The 23,830-nt window shown below is 45.7% G+C and overlaps 1 protein-coding gene across 24 annotated transcripts in view; it reads left to right on the forward strand.

Annotated features, from left to right (window-relative positions):
- CAMK2B (calcium/calmodulin dependent protein kinase II beta) overlaps positions 1 to 23,830 on the forward strand; it is a 179,406-nt gene that overhangs the window by 122,763 nt on the left and 32,813 nt on the right. For 11 of the 24 annotated variants that reach the window (XM_073588655.1, XM_073588654.1, XM_073588652.1 and 8 more), the window contains exons 8-14: positions 9,516 to 9,599; positions 12,088 to 12,182; positions 12,306 to 12,428; positions 12,568 to 12,651; positions 12,736 to 12,778; positions 15,196 to 15,270; positions 21,646 to 21,683. In XM_073588655.1, the coding sequence (XP_073444756.1) occupies positions 9,516 to 9,599; positions 12,088 to 12,182; positions 12,306 to 12,428; positions 12,568 to 12,651; positions 12,736 to 12,778; positions 15,196 to 15,270; positions 21,646 to 21,683 (542 nt within the window). Of the gene's footprint in view, positions 1 to 9,515; positions 9,600 to 12,087; positions 12,183 to 12,305; positions 12,429 to 12,567; positions 12,652 to 12,735; positions 12,779 to 15,195; positions 15,271 to 21,642; positions 21,684 to 23,830 lie in introns of all 24 variants that reach the window. The other 13 variants (XM_073588658.1, XM_073588660.1, XM_073588663.1 and 10 more) reach the window with 2 other exon arrangements.

Genomic DNA, 23,830 nt, shown 5'->3' on the forward strand with positions numbered 1-23,830 from the left:
CTCCAATATCTATCCATGGCCAAAGTAAAAATAAGCAACATTTGATTCTTGTAAATGGAACGCAAGCGGACAACCTGGCCGAGGGTCGCTTTCGTGCCCTGGGCCTTTACAGAAAAAGAGGTCTCCTGGCTGGGTGTGTGTGTTGCTTCCTTTAAGATAAACCAAGAAAAGGGAAGTACAAGACCCAAAGTAAAATAAAGTGATTTTATTAACAATGAAGATAAAAAAAACAAGAACATATAGTAAATATTATAGCGTAAGGGTATACAGAACAAGGCAGAGTGACCTCCAGGCAACCTACACTAACAATTGTCTTATGAAGTCAAGTAAAGATAATGGCAAATACACTTGACAGCCACATGCAAAAAGATAGATATCAAACCACAATCAGTGTATAAGTACAAAAAAGTTTAGGCACAATTGTCATAGAAATATACAAGTACAGCATTAGATATCGTGATGGTAAAGTGGCTATGTGCAAGGACCACTGTGTGGTATATAAAAAGGTCAGGAGGGGATTGATCCCATAAAGTTTAGCAATAAGGTGCAAGTGCATGGTGGATGATTGCACCAAAATATAGCATGACCACTAAGGAGCCATAGTCAAAGATCAATTGCCAGAGTATCAATGGAATATTGCCATTACCTGTAGTGTGAAGGTTGCCAAAAGAGGGAAAACCCCGACACACATTTCGCTTGTCGCTTCTTCCAGGGGGGGCCGTAGATAAACCGGCCAGGCCAGGACCTGATGATGTAGAGATGAAGACTGGAGACCAGAGTGCAAAAATAAACTTCTCTTTACTAACCAAACTGGTGGAACATATATACACCAGATAGCATGAATGACACTTAAAGTATACATCTTCTACACAATCCAGAGGCAGGAACTCAACAAGCAAACCATCACGGGTTCCTCCATCTTCCCTTGTGAGTGTTGCATGGGTGCAGGTGGGTCCAGGTTATGGCCCCACACAGCTGTTCTCAACCTCAAATTAATGTGGGCCACACGACCCTTAACCTGGCAAAAAGATCCTGAGGTAAAATTCTCTGGACCAAGACTTGTTTTTGGTAATGGAACATTAAGAACTTCCAATCCAGGACTTTAATTGACCGCTGATCAGCTGCATACACCAATCATGATCATTACAAGCATGTTTACACAGGGAGACAAACATTCTACATTCACAGAGCAACTGTTAATGTGATCTTTCTGCACGCATAGTATATAATTGGTATCAGCAGCACATCACCTGTTTACACAGGACTGTATTCTGCCGACAATGATTTTTAAACCAGCTTATTCACACCCAACAAACGAACCGTTCTACTTAGATGGGCCAATATCCACAATGAATGTGTTAGGGATGGCGGAACGCACTAAATATAAAATAATGTAAAGTGCATTTGCCGCCCGGGATCCACCGTGCAGAAGGTGTTAACACTGCTGCTAGATAATGGCGGACATACAATATGGCGGTATGACGCACGCGGGTTGAACGTCACCCGGTGCACTGAACAATCTGTTAATTCATAGAGACCCCTATGTGTTAAACAAAAGGCTGAGCCTGTTAACGCCACAGGCCTCAGAGAAGTGCACGCACGGTATCTGGTCACAGGAGCTGAACCCTAGGCAGAGGGTCAGTGTCCGTCTAGACCTACCGTGCGTGCGGCGTCGCTACTACGGACGCCAAGAGGAGCTGCAGACTGCAGCGCGGCGACAGACACTGTCGCTAATCGACAATGTCCGGTAGCAGGTGCACTCTCGGACGCTAGCACTGTTGATGATGCTGCTGTGGCTTGTAGCTTGCCACTGGCTGGCGCTGACTCTAAAGCCCCCGTTGCACACAGCGAGATCACTAGCGATATCGCTAAAGCGTCACCGATTTTGTGACGCAGCAGCGATATTGCTAGCGATATCGCTATGTGTGATACTTACCTCCGACCGGCTCCCCCGCTGGTTATCGCTGATCGCGCGAGAACGACCTGGACCGTTTCTCGTCGGCCACTCCCTGCTGGCGCCGACGAGCGACGCGTGGACGCGGGCGGGAGGACGCCTTCATCGCCGCGTGTGACAGGTAACGACCGCTGCTATGTCGCTGGTGAGATCTGCCTGTTTGTCAGCTCACTAGCAACCATTTAGCGATGCCCCAGCGATCCTGACCGGGTCGTATCGTGGTCGGAATCGCTGGTACATCGCTAAATGTAACGGTACCCTAAGCCTAAGTCCCTGTACACACTCGGAATATCAGAGGGAGGGGATCTTAATGAGTCATTCGCAGGTTCATGCATCCATCATCATTCACACAGTAGGCAACTAGAGACTATACTAGCGCATGGCCGAGCGGCCATGCGAACCTTTTATAGCCGGGACCTTCCGGAAGCTTCCAGATCCCTGAGATGGACCAATCAGATCACGAGAAGGACCTGGGCATGTGACTCCTGATCTCCAATGGGAGATCGTCTTGTGAGCATGCCCAGTAGAGCGACTGGAGGACTTAGCCTCTGGAGTGGCTCACTGCTGAGCAGCCTGCGCTACTATTGCTGGCCCAGAGGTGGCAGCAACAGCGAGACCTACAGAGCTGGTCTGAGCAGAGCGTCTGAGACACCGGGATTGCTGTGCAGGCTCCTGAGCGGTCGGTGGAGAATGGGAGACCACTGAATGCAAGGCTCTGGATTCCTGCTGTGCAGCCTCAGGAACCTGTCGCCTAACAGAATGTTCCTACAAACTCTCGTTCCCCGATTATCTGCTTGTCTAAATGAGCCTTAAGTCATTACCTCCTATGACCTGATGCTCAACTAATAAGCTTTAAAATGTTTTTCCAGATACAACATAAACTTCTTCAGAAGCTGCAGATTTCATAATCCCGACAATGTGCAATATGCACGCTATCAGGATTATCCCCTTATTCCAGCTCCATCGGGTGGTCACACGATCCCAAAGTTTGCGATTTGCAATGGAAAATTGAGGGAGGAGAATGAGGACCTAGACTGCAAGTAAGCAAATTACATACTTGTGGCCACTTGATCCCCCGCTCGAGCTGGAAATAGAGGGCAAACCTGACAGCGTACATGTTGCGCACTATTACAATTTGACAATCTGATGTTACATAGACTGAGTTGCAGAAGTTTCCTTTTTTTACAAAAGATTTTAGAATCTTTCAGTCTGGAGATAAGTTTTGTGCAAATAGCAAAAGCATCATTGTTTTTCTTTCTTTTTAATTAGTTTACTATACTATATTAGTATAATAACATTGGTAAGTGACACCATGACAAGTTAAAGAGGGATCCCGGTTGTCCCAATTATAACCGTCTCCTCACCATATCTAATATATCAAAAACATATGAATGCCTGTGACTTGGGTAAAATGGCCACAACAGCCTTTATTAATTATTACATACAACCTGGGTAACCCACAATCTTGTCGCCCGAAAAACATTATAAACAATGTAAACATTACATGAAAATAAACAGCTGATAGGTCTGATTCAGAGACAAACCCCAGAACCTTACAAATTTTCCCTGACCGCGCCGCACCAGCCCAGAGAGTGAAGTATTAAGTCACCCCCGACTATTAGACACCCCCTACTCCATCCACAATGTGTTCCCATTGTTCGTCTCCAAAAATGAATCCCAAATTCCTAAATCATCCCTAATTTCCCAATCAATATGAACAAAATGAGTCGGGAAAGTTTTTCCTGCCATAGCAACTGTCAAATGCCTGGAGGACACATGGCATAATGATTGGCATAATACGACAGGCAAAATTAAGCTTATCTAACAAAGACTGTCCAACCCTCCCATGGACTTTCTTAGGCTGCTTCAAAGCAGCTAATGGCGACCATAAATCAGCCGGTTTATCCACTGGAAGCCTGCATTCCATTATTATAGAATCAATCTCTATACCAAGGAAACACATGACCGTGGCCGGACCCTCCGTCTTATCTGGTGCCAATGGGATACCGAATAGTAACGCAACCTTCTTCAACGTGAACAAGAAAACCGAGCAAACCTGCAAGACTCAACCAAAGGAAATTATCCGAATAATAGATTAAAAAGGTAATACCAGACACTACCCACTCCACAAAGAAACTAAAAGCCTCAAAACAAGCAAATGGAGCCACCCACGGGTAAAAAATCATCAACATAAAACTCGCCATCCCACATACACCCCAACAAATGAAGGCTAACAGGGTGCAAACAAAATGCCGCCTCAATGTCAGATTTCATCATCAATGCCTCACCAAATCCAACGCCCTATCAAACAACATGTATGACACAGACGATAACTCTGGTGAAACACCATCATTAACTGAATCACCGGCTGGGTACGATAAATGATGGTTAAGTCGAAACTTATTAGGTTCACGTTTAGGAACCAATCCCAAAGGGGAAATCCTCAAGCTAGGTAATGGGGGATCCTTGAATGGACACGCCATGCGACCTAATTCCACCTCCTTACTCAGTGTTTTTTTTACTACCCCTGAATGTTCCCTTGACCACTTGAAGCACTTGGACAAGCTATGACTTCCTCCACAACATTCATGCTTGAACTTACATTAGGCGCCAAATATACACTGTCCCTCATTGAATTGCCAACAAACCCTTTTCTGTGAGACACCGCTTTTCTTCCTCATCCTTCTTTTTTTAGAATCACTGGGCTTCACCTTATCTAAATTAAACTTTTCTTATGGAAGTAAAGAAAATATCTCCACATACTCTCACTTCCAAATCTTATAGATTACTTCCTTTTTCAAGTGTGCCCTCAGCCGGCCCTCTACGCAGACATACAGCTCACTCTTGGCCCTATCATTCAAATGCACAACCCCATCCTCTTTCTCCTTTCCACCACAGCTTTTTTTGCACCGCCACAGCCGAAACAGCCTTCTGCTGCTCAACCTCTGCACCATCTTGAGTAACTGCCAGAGCTTGCTCAACTCCCAACCCGCAACGTGCAAGGTCTAACCATGCCCCACCAGAGATCGCAAATCGTTAGATACTAAATGCTCCGAAAATAAACCTTGTAACACCCACAATAACTGATGATCACAGAAATTCTGAGCCCTTGCATTAAGGCCCTGGCTATCACGTGAAGCTAGCCCAACGTTATTAATCCCTACACTATTACCAAGAACCCCCCACATCAGTTAAATGAGTTAAAATAGTAGTCTTCTCACCAAGCTGCCTCGGAAATAATCTTGGAACAGCCGCCACGTCGCTCGCTGGGACTTGCTCAGCCCCCAATGCTCCCCGGTACATCTCGCCCTCTTCACCACTGGACTCTGGCTGTTGTCATCAGGCTCAGAGAGAACCGAGGGAGGATCCGACAGATACCGTCTGCGGTCAACCACCCCAGTCACTTCACCCTGCTCCAGCCAAACGCCTCCTAGAAGTCCCATGGCATGTGAGAGCCCCTCAGACCCCTGATGAGTCCAGAGACCCATGGAACTCACCTGGACGTGTATGCTGGCACTGACCACCCCTGCAGACTGCAGAAGGGCTGCTCAACTCCTCTACGGCAACGAGTTTGACCCTCATCTGGCACATCACTGAGGCTCACTGCTACTGCTGACTGGATCCTGGCAGGCTGCGACGCTCCTTGCCATCTGCAGGGAGATCTCACCACAATCCCACTGGCACTGGGATCGACATCAAGACAACACATCACCGGGGATCACTGCTGTACAGATCCGGTTCCTAGTGTGGGAAGAAGGGCCCCCGCCGAGTGTCTGGGCCGGAACCAAGGGGACCGTCACCTAGGTTTCGGGGGAAACTGTTCCCGGGGGACAGAGTTCAGGGATGGACCGTTGAGATGGACAGATGGGCTGGGGGAGGAGCCAGTATAAAAGGGGCGGGGAACGCTAATCACGGTGAGTCAGCAGACCGGGACAGAAGCAGCAGGAGACCGTGGGAGCGACTGAGAGCCAAAGCAACTTACCAGACCCAGGAGAGACGTTCACCTAGGACATCAGAGGGACGGCGCCCAGACGACCGTCCGAGAGCCGCTGCCCCGCGGTTGCTCGCGGGTGTTGCCGCCTCGCTCCAACCCGCGGCTGTGGCCTGTCTCCTGCCACCCGCAGCCACCCTGCTCTCACTCGTGGCCGCGGCAAGTCCAGTGCCGTCGGCAGCCACCACTGTCCAGTCCAGTCTCCGGTCCGCGGCAAGGGCTGGGCCGTTGCTCGCCGCGGATTCCTCGTCGCAGCTGTTAGCTGCACAGGTGGCCTGCCAATCACCACCCCGCATCGCTGCCGCTTGCCCCAGTCCGGGGGCTACAGCCCATCCATCCAAGGACTTCTCCGGGGCCTGTGGTGCCCCAGTGTCACTGGAGCGTTGAAACGCTCGAAGACCACGTCAACTATTCAGCTACGCCGAAGAACTACCGTCCAGAACGCCGAGGGACATCAGGACGGCTAAGTTGACTATATACAGTGGGGAAAAAAAGTATTTAGTCAGTCAGCAATAGTGCAAGTTCCACCACTTAAAAAGATGAGAGGCGTCTGTAATTTACATCATAGGTAGACCTCAACTATGGGAGACAAACTGAGAAAAAAAATCCAGAAAATCACATTGTCTGTTTTTTTTTCATTTTATTTGCATATTATGGTGGAAAATAAGTATTTGGTCAGAAACAAGCAATCAAGATTTCTGGCTCTCACAGACCTGTAACTTCTTCTTTAAGAGTCTCCTCTTTCCTCCACTCATTACCTGTAGTAATGGCACCTGTTTAAACTTGTTATCAGTATAAAAAGACACCTGTGCACACCCTCAAACAGTCTGACTCCAAACTCCACTATGGTGAAGACCAAAGAGCTGTCAAAGGACACCAGAAACAAAATTGTAGCCCTGCACCAGGCTGGGAAGGCTGAATCTGCAATAGCCAACCAGCTTGGAGTGAAGAAATCAACTGTGGGAGCAATAATTAGAAAATGGAAGACATACAAGACCACTGGTAATCTCCCTCGATCTGGTGCTTCACGCAAAATCCCACCCCGTGGGGTCAGAATGATCACAAGAACGGTGAGCAAAAATCCCAGAACCACGCGGGGGGACCTAGTGAATGAACTGCAGAGAGCTGGGACCAATGTAACAAGGCCTACCATAAGTAACACACTACGCCACCATGGACTCAGATCCTGCAGTGCCAGACGTGTCCCACTGCTTAAGCCTGTACATGTCCGGGCCCGTCTGAAGTTTGCTAGAGAGCATTTGGATGATCCAGAGGAGTTTTGGGAGAATGTCCTATGGTCTGATGAAACCAAACTGGAACTGTTTTGTAGAAACACAACTTGTCGTGTTTGGAGGAAAAAGAATACTGAGTTGCATCCATCAAACACCATACCTACTGTAAAGCATGGTGGTGGAAACATCATGCTTTGGGGCTGTTTCTCTGCAAAGGGGCCAGGACGACTGATCCGGGTACATGAAAGAATGAATGGGGCCATGTATCGTGAGATTTTGAGTGCAAACCTCCTTCCATCAGCAAGGGCATTGAAGATGAAACGTGGCTGGGTCTTTCAACATGACAATGATCCAAAGCACACCGCCAGGGCAACAAAGGAGTGGCTTCGTAAAAAGCATTTCAAGGTCCTGGAGTGGCCTAGCCAGTCTCCAGATCTCAACCCTTTAGAAAACCTTTGGAGGGAGTTGAAAGTCCGTGTTGCCAAGCGAAAAGCCAAAAACATCACTGCTCTAGAGGAGATCTGCATGGAGGAATGGGCCAACATACCAACAACAGTGTGTGGCAACCTTGTGAAGACTTACAGAAAACGTTTGTCCTCTGTCATTGCCAACAAAGGATATATCACAAAGTATTGAGATGAAATTTTGTTTCTGACCAAATACTTATTTTCCACCATAATATGCAAATAAAATGAAAAAAAAAACAGACAATATGATTTTCTGGATTTTTTTTTCTCAGTTTGCCTCCCATAGTTGAGGTCTACCTATGATGTAAATTACAGACGCCTCTCATCTTTTTAAGTGGTGGAACTTGCACTATTGCTGACTGACTAAATACTTTTTTCCCCACTGTAGTTAAGGACCCATAGTCGGCCATACCGCGGCCCAATAGTGACCGGCTTTCGCCGGACGTAGTCGTGTTCTACTCTGTTTGTGTTTGCTTGTATTGAGCCCCTGCGAGGGCAACTCTTGTTACCCCTTTGGTTGGTCAGGCTACGACTGAGGACAGTTTCCTCTAGGCCTATAAACGTTATTACTAAAAGCACTAAACCGTCTCGCGCCTCGTCACTGCGTCCTGCGTACCTACTAGTACCACACTAGCAGACCTCACTCTGGAGGACGGCTGCAACCCTCCCTTGACATCCCCCTGGAGCTGGGTTCGACCCTCAGCCGGCACATCACCGGGGGCCACTGCTACTGCTGACTGGATACTGGCAGGCCGCGCCCTTCCCCGCCAATCACAGGGAGATCTTTCGACAATCCCGCTGGAGCTGGGTTTGACCGCCAGAAGGCACATCACCAGGGATCACCGCTGTATGGGTCTGGGGCCTAGCAGACCGCACTCAGGAAGACGGCTGCAACCCTCCTTCGACATCCCCCTGACGCTGGCTCCAACCACCAGCTGGCACATCACAGGGGGTCACTGCTCTGCAGGTCCGGTGCCTAGCAGACCACGAACCAGAAGTAGGCTGCCGGGCGAGAATGCCCACTTCCAGTAGACCGCGGCATAGGCGATGATTCCCCCTGGGATCCAGAATAGAAGCCGTAGGCCAACGATGCTCCTCCAGCCCCAGAGGGTCCCCGAGGGGGCTCCTAGAATGCCTTCTGGCACTTCTCGAACTCTCAACTAAAGAGTGCTCTGGCGGCAGTGACCGCCAAGTGTGCGCTGCAGAGGTGGATGGACTCGCCGCTGTCACCAGAGGGGATGTGCAGGCCGCACAAAGCTGCTACTGCACCACCTGGACCCTGTGAACTGCTTGTGGCTGCCCGAACCAGGTCCAACAATGCCGCCAAATCTGCCATTTCTCCTTCTTCTTCATGTCCTGATGTAGCTGGATCCATGAAGTAAGAGGTGTAACAATCCTGCCTTCCTATTATATAACCCCCCATATCCCTGCCCCCAATTCATCCCCCACCAATCAGATTCCTTGCACGTACCCCACAAAATCCACCCTGAGCTTACTTTCAAACAAGTTAACCCCTTAACTCCCACCCTGTAAATTGTCATGAGACCTGTCCACCCCGGCCTTTCTTTCAGGTCTGAAGCCTGTTCACAGACTGACGGATTAGACAGGTACACCACTTGGTGCTTCTTGCCTGTGGCATTAATCGAATGATTGACTGGCCATTCTAGTCCACCTTAATCCTTCAGCTGCTCAAAGTTATTGAGTTAAAATTAGGCTGTTTGTGTTCGTGTCTCTGAAACTGAAAAAATATCTTCAACACAGGAGTTATCATAAGCGAATATGTGACCAAGTCCCCTGGCACGCAGCTCTCTGTATAAATTGCTGGCAGCTGGAGGTACGGGCTGGCTCTCATTATCTTCTCTCTGTGCCAGGCTTTGCTGGAACCCCAGGGTATCTTTCCCCGGAGGTGCTCCGAAAAGAGGCATATGGAAAACCAGTGGATATTTGGGCATGTGGTAAGCAGACACACGTTGCAATGACTGTGACATTATAATTCAGTAAGCCATATGGTGCGAACTCTGGGCGTCATTTACAATTCTACATGTGTTTGGGTCAGAAATGTTTAGAATGTTTCCTTCTCATCTGGATGTTGTGTGCAGTACTAAAAGTGCTCTATCTATCTATCTATCCATCTATCTATCTATCTACCTACCTATTATCTATCTATCTATCTGTCTATCTATCTGGGTCGCCCTCCCAGGGCTGTGGGGTACTCGGTACCGGGCCGGTCTCTCAGAGGGGATTGTCACAGCAGCGGTGACCCGGTCCGTGGCCCTGGGCGCTCATGTAAAAGGGTTGAGTTGGAATAAAGTTTATAAGTGATTCGTGACGCCACCTGTGGTGTTCGGCAAGGGAGGTGTTAAGCTGACGCTGCAGACAGATCCCCTGGGACAGATGGTGTAGTGCAGCAATGATGTTGTAGCCCTCCACAGGTAGAGCTGTTGGTCCCAGGGCAGTGTAGCGGAATGTTTAGGAAGAGGGTGCAGTGTTTGGCACAGAGATGTAGCAGTGCTGAGGATGTTGCAGGAAGAAGGCAAGGACACAACAGGGTGCAGTTTCTTTATCTTTACTTGGCAAACACAGTCCAGGGTCCTGATTACAGATGGCACAGGAGCAGGCTAGCCTGGAAGCAACTCAGGGATCTCTCTATCAGATGGGTTGTGTAGTCTCCTTCCTAGCGCTGGCTTGAGGTACATGCAGTACAGTGTTAAGGGCATGTCACACTAAGAGATATCGCTAGCAATATCGCTATAACTAGTGACGTTATAGCGATATTGCTAGCGATATCTCTGTGTCTGATACTTACCAGCGACCGGCTCCCCCGCTGCTTATCGCTGATCGCGCGAGAACGTTCAGGACTGTTTCTCGTCGTCAGCTTCCTGTGGCGCTTCCTGCTGTGAGGACGAGCGACGCGTGGAGCCGGGCGGGAGGACGCAGGATCGCCTGGTGTGACAGGTAAGTAGCGATCCCCGTCCCCAGCGATGTCGCTGGTGAGATCTGCCTGTGTGGCAGCTCACTAGCGACCACTTAGCGATGTACCAGCGATCCTGACCGCGTCATATCGCTGGTCGGGATCGCTGGTACATCGCTAAGTGTGACAGTACCTTTACTCTGAAGTTCCTCCTTATCTTCTCTTAGAACTACCTCCTATGGCAGACAGCTGTAGCCCTCTATCTCTCTTGGCTCACCCGTCACTGTTGTGCCTCCGAGTTTTAGTTGGGAATAGAGCATTTACAGCTTCCTATTCCTCTGGTTTCTGTTGCAGGACCTTCAGTATCCATACAACCGTGGAGACCAGGCTCCTGATCATGCGCTTTCACTGTGAGGGAGCTCTCTATCCTCAGCTCAACCTCCAGCTTCTCTCCACACATCTACACTCGTTGCCCTCCTCACACTAACTATTTCCCCTCCTGGCCCTCAGAGAGCACTCCTCCCCCAATCCTGGTTGAGAGCTCCCTCTGCTGGCCTGGAGTGGGAACTGTGTTGCATGACATGGTTAACTGCTAGAGAGACCCTTCATTGCTTCCAAGCCTGACATCACCCTCCCTGGAGGAAGGCAATGCCATTGTGGCAACCATACTCCTGGGGGCGCCACATATCTATCTATCATCTACCTATCTGTCTATCATATATCAATCTATGTATCATCTACCTATCTATTGTCTATCTGTCTGTCTAGCTATCTATCATCTACCTATCTGGCTATCATATATCTATCTCCTATCTATTATCTATCTATCTATCTATCTATCTATCATATATCAATCTATCTATCATCTTCCTATCTATCTATTTTTCTAGAAATAGAAAAACAAAAAGCAGCACAAAAATATTGTTGGGTGCAAAAAAATCCTCCCAAGCATGTACCAAACCTTGTAATAAATCAAAAAATCGAAGGTAGCACACCGGTAAGTAGAAATTCACCTGCAGTTTATTGGCCCATGTGCAAAGTTTTGGTCCCAAATGTCGACCTTTTTCAAGCTTGAAAAAGGTTGACATTTGGGTCCAAAACTTTGCACATGGGCCAATAAACTGCAGGTGAATTTCTAGTTATTGGTGTGCTGCTCTCGATTTTTTGGATTTATCTATCTTTTATCTATCTATTATCTATCTGTCTGTCTATCTATCTATCTATCTATCTATCTATCATCTATCTATTATCTATCTATCTATTAGCAAGGGATGGGAAAGGGACTTGAGGATGTGGGATGGGGAAAATTCAAGGAGGGGGCTACAGAAGTCCATGGCAAAGTATCATAACCTTTCCTTGTATGTCACTAATGATAGCCTGATCCACCTGTGCCCGACATAAACCAAGAATACCGCTGAATTGACCATTTCCTTCCTCTCCTGACCCCTCAGACTGGATCTGACCATGTCATTAGCTTTCCTAAATTAGATGAGCTCTGGATAATACCTTGTATTTTTTTAATCTCTGAACAGGTGTCATCCTATATATTCTTTTGGTTGGATATCCTCCATTTTGGGATGAAGATCAGCACAAACTCTACCAGCAAATTAAAGCTGGAGCGTACGATGTGAGTGGACAACCTGTCCTCGCGTATCTCGTGCAGTACTCTATAGGGTTACCGGAAGAGGCCTAAACCTACGGGGTATGATGTGAGAATATGGAGTCAGACCTTTTCCGTCTCTCCCTCTAGTTCCCTTCTCCGGAGTGGGACACGGTGACACCGGAGGCTAAGAATCTCATTAACCAGATGTTGACCATTAACCCTGCCAAGCGTATAACCGCACACGAAGCTCTCAAGCACCCATGGGTCTGTGTAAGTGATGCCATTTTGTGCTGACTTTCTCCTATGATTAGGACTGTATTTACGGAGGTTAAATATCTTCTAGTGGAACTGTCTCAGCAAAGTTTTGCAGGGATTTCTTTTGATTCTGGCTTCATTTCCCTCTACATAGCAACGCTCAACCGTGGCCTCAATGATGCACAGGCAAGAGACTGTGGAGTGCCTCAAGAAGTTCAATGCCCGCCGAAAGCTGAAGGTGCGTATCAGCTCTACTACACAGGCTTGTAGGCTCCTGTGTCTTCAAAGACAGTACATTAATTCTCATTGTGTACGTCCGTAGGGGGCTATCCTAACTACAATGCTGGCAACAAGGAACTTTTCTGGTAAGCCATTGATCACCGAGACAAAGAATAAGTATTTGTGCTAGAGAATTAATATGGATTGGATACCAATGGAATACCCCCAAAATGTAATACCCCCATTACTGAAGATCCATCTCTGGTAATGCAAAGCTCTGCAGATAACATGGTAATTCTACGCTATACGCAGTACTATATACTGCAGCGCCCATTCTGATATAACCAAAGCTATATGAGCCCATTCTATTATCCTCCTCAGACCCAGAAGTTCCAGAACCCATAAACCGTTGTACACTACAGTGTACGCAAGTCTAAGGAGGCTATAACCAAAGCTATATGGTCTCATTTTTGTATAACCAGAGCTATATGAGCCCATTCTGACAACCAGAGCTATATGGGCCCATTCTGATATAACCAGAGCCATATGAGCTCATTAACCAGAGCCATATGAGCCCATTCTGATATAACCAGAGCCATATGAGCCCATTCTGATATAACCAGAGCTATATGAGCCCATTCTGATATAACCAGAGCCATATGAGCCCATTCTGATATAACCAGAGCCATATGAGCCCATTCTGATATAACCAGAGCTGTATGAGCCCATTCTGATATAACCAGAGCCATATGAGCCCACTCTGATATAACCAGAGCCATATGAGCCCATTCTGATATAACCAGAGCCATATGAGCCCATTCTGATATAACCAGAGCTATATGAGCCCATTCTGATATAACCAGAGCTATATGAGCTCATTCTGATATAACCAGAGCCATATGAGCCCATTCTGATATAACCAGAGCCATATGAGCCCATTCTGATATAACCAGAGCTATATGAGATCATTCTGATATAACCAGAGCTATATGAGCCCATTCTGATATAACCAGAGCCATATGAGCCCATTCTGATATAACCAGAGCCATATGAGCTCATTCTGATATAACCAGAGCCATATGATCCCATTCTGATATAACAAGAGCTATATGAGCCCATTCTGATATAACCAGAGCTATATGAGCCCATTCTGATATAACCAGAGCTGTATGAGCCCATTCTGATATAACCAGAGCCGTAAGAGCCCATTCTGATATAACCAGAGCTGTATGAGCCCATTCTGATATAACCAGAGCCCTATGAGCCCATTCTGATATAACCAGAGCCATATGAGCCCATTCTGATATAACCAGAGCTATATGAGCCCATTCTGATATAACCAGAGCTGTATGAGCCCATTCTGATATAACCAAAGCCGTATGAGCCCATTCTGATATAACCAGAGCTATATGAACCCATTCTAATATAACCAGAGCCATATGAGCCCATTCTGATATAACCAGAGCCATATGAGCTCATTCTGATATAACCAGAGCCATATGAGCCCATTCTGATATAACCAGAGCTATATGAACCCATTCTGATATAACCAGAGCGATATGAGCCCATCCTGATATAACCAGAGCCATATGAGCTCATTCTGATATAACCAGAGCCATATGAGCCCATTCTGATATAACCAGAGCCATATGAGCCCATTCTGATATAACCAGAGCTATATGAGCCCATTCTGATATAACCAGAGCTATATGAGCCCATTCTGATATAGCCAGAGCTATATGAGCCCATTCCTATATAGCCAGTACTATATGAGCTCATTATGATATAATACTGGATATAAGAGCCCATTTCTATATAACCAGGGCTATATGAGCCCATTATGATATAACCAGTACTAAATGACCCCATTTCTATATAACCAGAGCTATATGAGCCCATCCTGATACAACCAGTGCTGTACTCTGTAAATTACCATGCCCTGAAGATATTACTGGAGCAATCTGATACGTGCTGCCTGGTCTGGTGTCCAGTTCGGTCATCCACAACAGCCCTGGCTCAGCTTCTGGTGCTCCTTGAGCACTTAGTAGTCATGATGTTGCGAACCCTACTAAGCACCAGAAGCACCCAAGATGCTGGGCTGAGAATGCAGAGCAGAAGTGAAGACCAGCAGCCATGGAGGACTGGACTGAACGCCGGATCAGGGCAGCGCTAATCGAATTGCTCATCTCTAACTGGACATAATGCGCTGATCTCTCTGCTGTACTCTTTTTTTTTTTTATTTTCATTCTGCCTTACTCTACTTACTTCATCTCTCCTCTTCTTCCCTCTCCTCACTATCCCACATCTCCACATACCCACACTCCTCACCTCTCCTTGGTGGTCCGTTCACTCTTCTTCTTCTCTTGGGTGTCTGTACTCATGTGTTGCACTCTCCTTCCTCTGCCATCCTTCCTGCCCCAATACTTCATGTGTTGTCTGACTTTCCCTTTTGTCTGTTCACCACAATGGCCCTCCGGTAACCTGTCACCGAACCGCTCTCTACTCTCCATTCTCAACAATCCTGCCCCGTCCTCTTTTTCTCTGATCTCTGTCATCCTCGCAGTGGGCAGACAGACCACAGCTCCTGCCACAATCACCACCGCTGCCACTAGTACAGCCCTGGGGTTGGTGGAACAAGGTAGTAGTGTCTTATGGCACGTGCCCTTATCCCCCACACCTGCTCCTTCTTTCCCCCCTGAGAAGTGACTGCATGTGGCTGCTTTTTTTCCTAGCTGCCTGCTTGAATGGGTCATTATAAAGAGACTTAGATGGAAGAAGCCCATTTAACCTGGGTTTGCACATTGCTATATGGCGCGGATTTTACAAAACTGAAATCCGCAGTGTTTCTGCATCAAAAATCCGGACATATCTTCTTCACTAATTCAATGGTTTTTATTTGAAACAAAGGTGCAGAAAAACAATGCCAGCCCAGCAATACTCACCTTAGAACTTAGGGTCCTTATTGAAAAGAAGAAATAAATTCTGCACTATAAAGGTTCATTTCCGCAATAGAAAATGCCATAAAACTCAATTTATACTCAGAATTCCCACCCAAAAAATCCCACAACAAGTAGATGAAATTAAATTAAAGCTCACCTAATTTGCTGGCATTTTAGGACGCTGCGGATTTTATGTGCAGGAAAATCCGAGTGTAAAATCCGCACCAAATCCACAATGTGTGAACCCAGAATTAGGGACCAAGGTGTAGTAGAAGATTACACCTGAGAATAGTAAAGTGGGTATTGACGTGAATAGTGAGCCAGGGTTGGGATACTGCAAAAATCATCAAATCCATTCTTTATTTTTGCAATTTACGATTCAAGAATCAGTTTGTACATTTTTTCGCCATGACCAAATGGCTGCCCACCTGTGCCATGTATATCCGGCCCCAGGTTTCTATGCATTTCTCCTACTATGTCCCAGTGTTTGTCTGTGGCGAGTTCAGGTTATGCAGGCAGTATATATGGGCTCCTATCTGGGTGACCCCTGGAGATGCTGCATGTAGTGTGTATGTACATGTACCATGGTGCATGCTTGGATGCTTGGGCATGTCTTGTGCATGGCACGTGCCGAGACGGTACCTACAGCCGCAGTCTGACAGTGTACATGGCACTCATGATATGACAAGCTCACTGTGCTCTTTACATGTATTGTGCATGTGTGTGTATATGTTGTAGATGAGTGTCACTGTGCATAAAGCTATTATTAGAGTAAGGAAGGGGTTAATGTCTTCAGGCCTGCCACGAGAGGTGGTGCGTTCTCCTTCAATGGAAGTCTTCAGAACAGAGGCTGGACAGACATAAGCTGTCTGAGATGATTTTAGTGAATCCTGCTTTGAGCAGGGGGTTGGACCAGATGGCCCAGGAGATCCCTTCCAATTCTAACATTCTAGGATTCAATGATTCTTAATCTCTCACAGAACACAGATATCACTCATACCTATGGGGCTGTTCTCATGGTCATTTCTTTCTTCAGACAGTCTGTTCTATGAAAAAAATCACAGCATATCCGAGTTTTATCCAATATTTGGATTACACGCGGCCGTGCATGTCAATGAGTCCGTGGAAACCATCGGACTGCACTCGGATGACATTTTCATGATCTGACAGAATGGAGAAGATGGAGATTATTTTTCTCCATCTTTTGCTCATATGAGATAATCGGAGCACAACGTAATCACACTCTGATCAATCTCTGATTATAGTGTGATTTGTCCGATTCTCTTGGACAAGAATATGCGTTCGTCTGCACCTTCCCTACGGGGAGCACATCATCAGTTTTATGCTGTCCAAATCACATACAGAATGAAATCCCTCCTTAGGCTAGTTTCACATCAGCGTTGTTTTGCGCAGCGCATCGTGCGCATAAAAAACGCAAAACAAACGCGTGTTTTTTTTAGCGTCATGCGTACGCTGATGCGTCAAAAAACGCAGCGTTGCTTGCGTTTTGCATGCGTTTGCGTTTTTTATGCGCATGCGTTTTTAGGTGTGACATTTTTTCCATTGTCTAGACCACATTCCAGACTTGTTTACCTCAAAAACGCACGTGCATGCGTTCCCATAGACTTCAATGTGTTGTTTTTGCGCATTCCGTGCGCAAGCGTGCGCAAGCGTTTTTTTGACGAGACAGGGCGGACCACAAAATGCAACATGTTGCGTCTGGCGCGCCTGGCGCGAAAGACAAAAAACCGCATGCGCACGAAAACGCAAGTGTGCGCAAGACCATGCGCACGTCATGTTAAACATAGGTGCGCAGTGCACGGGTGCGCATGATGCCCTGCGCACAAAAGCGCTAATTTGAAACCAGCCTTATTCAGTTGTGTTTTAGGTTGTAAGGCCATGTTCACACGTTCAGTATTTGATCAGTATTTTACCTCAGTATGTGTAAGCCAAAATCAGGAGAGGGTGATAAATACAGAAGTGGTGATGTGTTTCTATTATACTTTTCCTCTGATTGTCCCACTCCTGGTTTTGGCTTACAGATACTGAGGTAAAATACTGACCAAATACTCAATGTGCGAACGTGGCCTAAGACTGTAAATTTTCATAGAGGCCAATTCATGAAGATTGGCGTTTTGCATGCCAGTCTTGATGCAGAATTCACAAGAGAGGTGCTCGGCCCCAAATGAATACGGTGCATCTTTTATTGGCTGAGCGCCAGAGATGGAATTGTTATTCTGTGACTGGGGTATACTGTATTTCTGCTGTATTTTATGCCACTTTTTCTACATAAACTATAAATTAGAATGTGAGCAATGTCACAGCCCACTTAGCTCCATCCATTTAAAATCATTTATTAGCGCTAAGATAAAAATGCCAAATGTCACAATATATTTGAGCAACTGCATTTTGCTCAAAATTTGCCAAAATTTCATGGCATATTTGCAGCACAAACTGTTTGAAGAGTCGGGTATATTCTTTTAAAAATCAGCCAACCAATAGAGAAGAGTCCAGGCACCGGCATAAGAGTCCACTGGGCGGCTCTCCTATCTTCTCCCCTCTCGGCTTGCCTTGATTGGCAGGTCTTTCTATAGGGAGTGACCTATCAGTCAAGCCGAGCAAAATCAGCTGGACCCTACTAGCTGTGGCACCTCCCATGTAAAGGCGGTTGTCTGTGATGAGACAGATCCTCCAAATTATAAAAGTTCCCATACGAACAAGATAAAAGTCATATTACCTATCTCTTCCGACCCCCTACACCTGCACATTCAGATCGTCTGAGCATGCAAATGTTTTTGGAAAAAGGTGGAGAGGGGAGTAAGCAACTAGGCAAACTAAAGGACAGGAAGTGGAAATTCAACCTTCCCAATCCCTCGATGATTGTCCAATCCCTCGATGATTGTCCGATCCCTCGATGGTTGTCCGATCCCAGGTTCAGGCGACATTACTCTAATTTCTATGGAGGCCTTTCCGGCACAGGACGCTGTCCTTACAGAACTACCTTAGTTCCATATTTGTAGTATAATAGTCCACCATTTACGTTTAACAGCCTATTTACACCGTCATATGGTTGTGAATTTACTATTTTGTGTTTTTTTTTGTTACCGTCAATGCTAACAGGTATATATGTAAATCCGTGCCCACATATATGTATGCAGTGTATGATGTCCAGGCCTCTTAGGAGTTTCAGGCAGGTTACAGGCATCTTACCCAAGGGCAGTGGATAGGAGTGTTGTGGTTTGGACGGTGTCTCGGTGGCTGGGCATGTGTTGGATGTCCTGTCTTGCCGGCCTGCCGATGCCCGAATTTTGCACAAATTTGCCATTTAAAGTGCCCACCCTGTGTATATTACGTCTTTGTATCTTTTCCTCTTCCCCTTGTCTTTTTCTCACTGTTTCACAATTTCTCTTTTTCTCTTTCTTTCTCCCCCTTTGTTTCGCCGTCCTATTTCTGGCGTCCTATGTTACCCTTCTCTCTTACGTTCTCTCTGCTCTCATCCCCACCTCTGTCTTTCTCCTGTGTATTCTTCCGTTCCTCTTTCTATTTCTTGCAAGGTAAGTTCTAGTCCTTTGCTTCCCATTTTATAGTGGCTGGCGTTAATTTCTACACCTCGGAAATGTATATTCTGCTTGTTCCACATTGTGTCTGAGAAGGACAGATTCTACCATCAGGGGCACCGGGCACAAGCAGGACATGATGATAGTCATCCTATTTGTCTACTTTTGGAGTTGCTGACCTAAACGCTGCCACCTCCAAATTATGTGAAATGGTGCCAATATCATTTGCTACGACATAAATTAAGTTACAAAATGAGAACGCCATGAAAACAATGGCGTGCTATAATACAAGTAGAAGACCTTCCTAGTGCCACTTACTAGTGCCACAGTCCACAAACCTACTGATCGACGGCACAATGGTAGTTCTCCAGCAGTAAAAGTAGGCAGGTATGGCAGAAATAGGAGAGCAAGGTCAGATTTCTATATGATGATTATCTAGAACCTTAAAAGAAGTTTTGTATTGGGGACTTCTGATTTGGCCCAGGGGACCCCTCAGGCATCAAGTGCCGGATGAGTTTCCTACCTCTGCACACCAATAGCTATGCCCGTGCAAACCACACAAAGAGGCAGCTGACATTAAACTTGACAACTTACCTGGTACTTTCGAGAGACTTGCATAAAAAAGAGAGACCTCCTAAACTTTTGGAAAAGTTGGCAAGTTTTCCAGGCGCTGTCGAATCTCTTTATACCACCTGGAAAACCAATATTTCAAAAAGGCTTCTTGTGCTTGATGATGGGATGCTCCATCATCAGACTGAGTCCCTGTGTCCAATCAAGGAGTTGTAGAGGGTCAGTGACTTAGATACAAGTAAAAATTAGCACATTGAGTCCTCCTTGTTATCCAGCAGCAAAATTATGTAAGTATGGGAGAAACAGGAAGGAGTGGTCAGAATTGTATATTTGCAGTGACGTATGTAGAAAGAAATGCCTGTGCTACCAATCTGTGTTCACTATTTTTTGGAAATTATACACAAAAAAGACAGATATAATGTAATTCCCTGGCATTGAGTGAGGTGCACACGTCTAGTCGTCATGTGAACTCGTGTATTCAAACCGCATACTTGTGATGCCGGAGAATCCTCACAGCGCTCAGTGCGTGATGTGAGGATTTACAAGTCTGCAGTCACATAGAGTGACTGCAGACTTGTACCCTAATGTGGTACAACCCTAAATTGGATCCATTCCAGACGGAGGCCCATTTTGAGTCCTATTTTGCATCTATTTATGATCCGTTTGCAATGGATTCGTTTTTCATAGAGGTGTCTCTGTACACATCTAGTATTCTCGAGCCTACTCGGTACTTAAAAAAATGGATCCATTGAGAGACGACATAACAGATAATTATCCGTTATGATCCATTTCTCATAGACTAGTTACTTTTCATATTTTTTGCTGAACAAAAAAGTTCTGCAGACTGCGTTTTTTTGATCTAGCTAAACATGGGATTGTGGTCCAGCAGAAGACATTTTGGGATATTTCTGTTCCCATTCAAATAAAAATGGATCCCATACTGGATCATTTTATTTCCGTTTTTTCTTTGTCATCCCAAAAAGGATCTAAAAATAGAAATAACTACTAAACATATGAACACGGCCTTAGACTATGCTGTCAATATCAAATTAGTTCCATTGTTTATAGTCCCAATGTTTATAGTCCATTGTTTAAATTGTCCCAATTTAAAGTGGTTGACCATGTTTGGGTTACAAGTCTGCAGTCAATCTATGTGACTGCAGACTTACACAGTCTGCACGCTCTCATAGGGGTCCATAATTTAAAGTGGTTGACCAGTGTGCACACAATCAGGAAGTAGGCAATCATGTTATCGCAGGTATGCGATTTGCATACTTCCAGCCACATTCCAACTAGACGGAATTCACTTGTATTGAGCGATGCCATGCCATGTTTAGTTAGCATGTGACTGCATAAATGCAATTCACATACTTGCGGTCACGCACCCCACTGCTCCCGGCGCTGGAACTGGAGAATCCTGACAGCGTGCACATTACACGCTGTGAGAATTCACAAGTGAGCAGTCACATAGAGTAACTTTATACTTGTGCCCAAACCCTGGACAATACTTGTAAGGCAGATACTGTATGAGAAAAAGGGCCAGGGCTTCATTCTAGGCATCATCAAGATGCTCAGAGGCCACTAGGACTGGGATATCGAGGTGTACAATCTAAGTTTGGCTGTTCCTCATAATCTTGTGTTCATTGATAGCAGCACCACCAATGCTCCATGTTCACATCTATAACCCTCATTGTTCCTGCCCATCTATCCGATAGTAGTTCCAGAAGTGTAAACTAGGAAGTGTGAACTTTATGGAGTCTGAACGCTTAAAAAATATATTACTTTTGGGAAATTATTTATAGTGCACACAGGAAACAATTTCTAGACATATAGCCAAGAGATGATATATAATCGTGGGTAGTGAATAAAGCACGTATTCTTTGGCCATAGAGCGTATTACTGTTGCTGACCATATTCTCTTTGTCTCTCTTGGACCCTTTGCAGCAGCTAAGAGTTTGTTGAATAAGAAGACGGATGTTGGAAAGGTAATGTGTACATGTATAATCATAGTAGACTCTGTAAGACATTCTAGAACTTTTCTCTGTTAACGTTCCAGATGTGCGCTGACATGATTTGGGGCTGCTCCTACTTAAGGCGCAGTCAGATGGACATATAGATCGGAATGCAATGCATGGACAGGCTGGTGGCTCTCCCAACCTGAGTGCAACAGCTTCATTTACTTACATGCATCTGTCATGCATGGGAGAGCCACCAGTCAGTCCATGCATTGCGTTACGATCTCAGTCCAATTTATACGGCCGTCTGACTGCACCTTTCCTATTTCTCCCTGATCTGTTAATCAAGGGAGGTTTACCCATGAACAACATTTATCAACTAGAGCTACATTTAAAATGTGTCAGCAAAATCTATGATCAGTGTGTGATCACTGGAGAACCTATCACTGGGACCCCCATTGAGTCCCCTGGATGAATCAACTGGGTGTGCCACCAGTGAAACCGTCAGTGTTTTTGTGTTTTTTGTCATGTTTTACATACGTAAAATTTTGCTACTATATACGGTAAGTTTATCAATACTGACTAATTTTTGGACAGTCTAAAAATAAGCCACATTTATCAAAGTTGTTCTTGCTGTTTATTCTTAAAGGAATTGTCCCCTTCACTCACTGTCTGAGTCCAGCTCTGAGTGCTCTCCGGTGTTGCTCCCAGTATTGGCTGATATTGACTAGTAAACAGTGCAGCAGCCAATTAGGCTCAGCACCTCTGTCAGTGTAACAGGATGTCCCCTTTGGGCCGCTAAGCTAACTGCTTGGCTGCTGCCCTGTCAACGTGACATCAGCGCCACACAGGGAGCAGCATCAGAGACTCAGCGCTGGAGAGTAAAGAGCAGTTTTGTTATGAAACTGCAGTGGGAAAAAAGATTTTCAGCAAACCCCTTTAAGAATGTGGAGTCTAAGATTGCACTACCCATTAGTTGTCCAACCTATTGTGCAGAAATCTGCACACCAAAATGTTGTTGCATGGATGTTGCAAGTCAGGCAGAGCACCTTTCCTGCTAAACTCCCCATCTCTCATTGGGGTCACGCCCCCTTGTCGGAAAAGGCACAAAGTGCCTTAGTGTCTTAGACACATGACTACTACAAAGCAAGTCATGAAATCGAGCTTTTGGCACAAATTACGCCGGAATTCTGGCACATTTGGCTTGATGAATATGTCCCATAGTGTTTAAACAAGCTTAGTAAAATCTGATTCAAATGGTAGATCCAAAAATATGAGGTCATTTCTTTTTTATCACTATTAGGCAATGTTCAAGAGCAATAAAATGACAGGTATGTTTATGGCCTCAGAGAAAATACATTAATTTTTTTTTCCAACTCATGCCTCCTGTTCTTTACAAAGGACTTTTCAGAAGTCTCATTATCAACAGAGGCAGGATTACATTGACAGAGAACACCTCTATACGCAGCAGATAACACAGGATCCAACCAATCACAATACGCGTGACATTGGAAAAAAAAACATTTCGGAAAAAAAAACATTACAAAAAATGTTTAGGCCATACATGTAACATGAAAAAGCCTGATTTAAACACCATCACCCTGATTCATCAAAGCAATTATGTCAGAATTCTGGTATAAATAGCTTTGAAAAGTCTCAAAATGTTGCACCTTTTGGCATTTTTAATTCGAGGGTGTGACGTCACAGCTTGTCTAATTTATGATGAGCTGTGATGTTCCTTAGTCCAGAAATCTTACTCCAGTCCATGAGGTTTGTGGTGTCCTGCAAGAAGGCACACACCACTTGTCAGACTCTCCTGATTCATTAAGATGTGTGTGCAACCTGAGATCAGCAAGATGTAAGAGCAGAAACCCTGATACCCGCGATGTGTCACTTACTTGGCTTTGTTTTACTGTTTCAATTAGATCAGTGTTATATTTCCAGTAGATTATCACTACAGGACTAGATGTCTGGAGCCTCCTAGTCAAGTTGCTTTGTGTAACCACGCCCCCACCACTAATAAGCAGCCAATCCGTGGTGTGGGCAGGGTTATGCAGGGCTCGGCATTCCAAGCTATGTTAGATCTGCAGTAGAGAAAACCGTGACTGTATCATAACTGCTGCACCCAGTAAACTAAGTGATACATCACTGGACTCAGAGTCTCTGTTCCTACATCA

Source organism: Dendrobates tinctorius, unplaced genomic scaffold (assembly GCF_039654945.1).
Source record: "Dendrobates tinctorius isolate UK_male_01 unplaced genomic scaffold, ASM3965494v1 ptg000104l, whole genome shotgun sequence".
Taxonomy (NCBI): domain Eukaryota; kingdom Metazoa; phylum Chordata; class Amphibia; order Anura; family Dendrobatidae; genus Dendrobates; species Dendrobates tinctorius.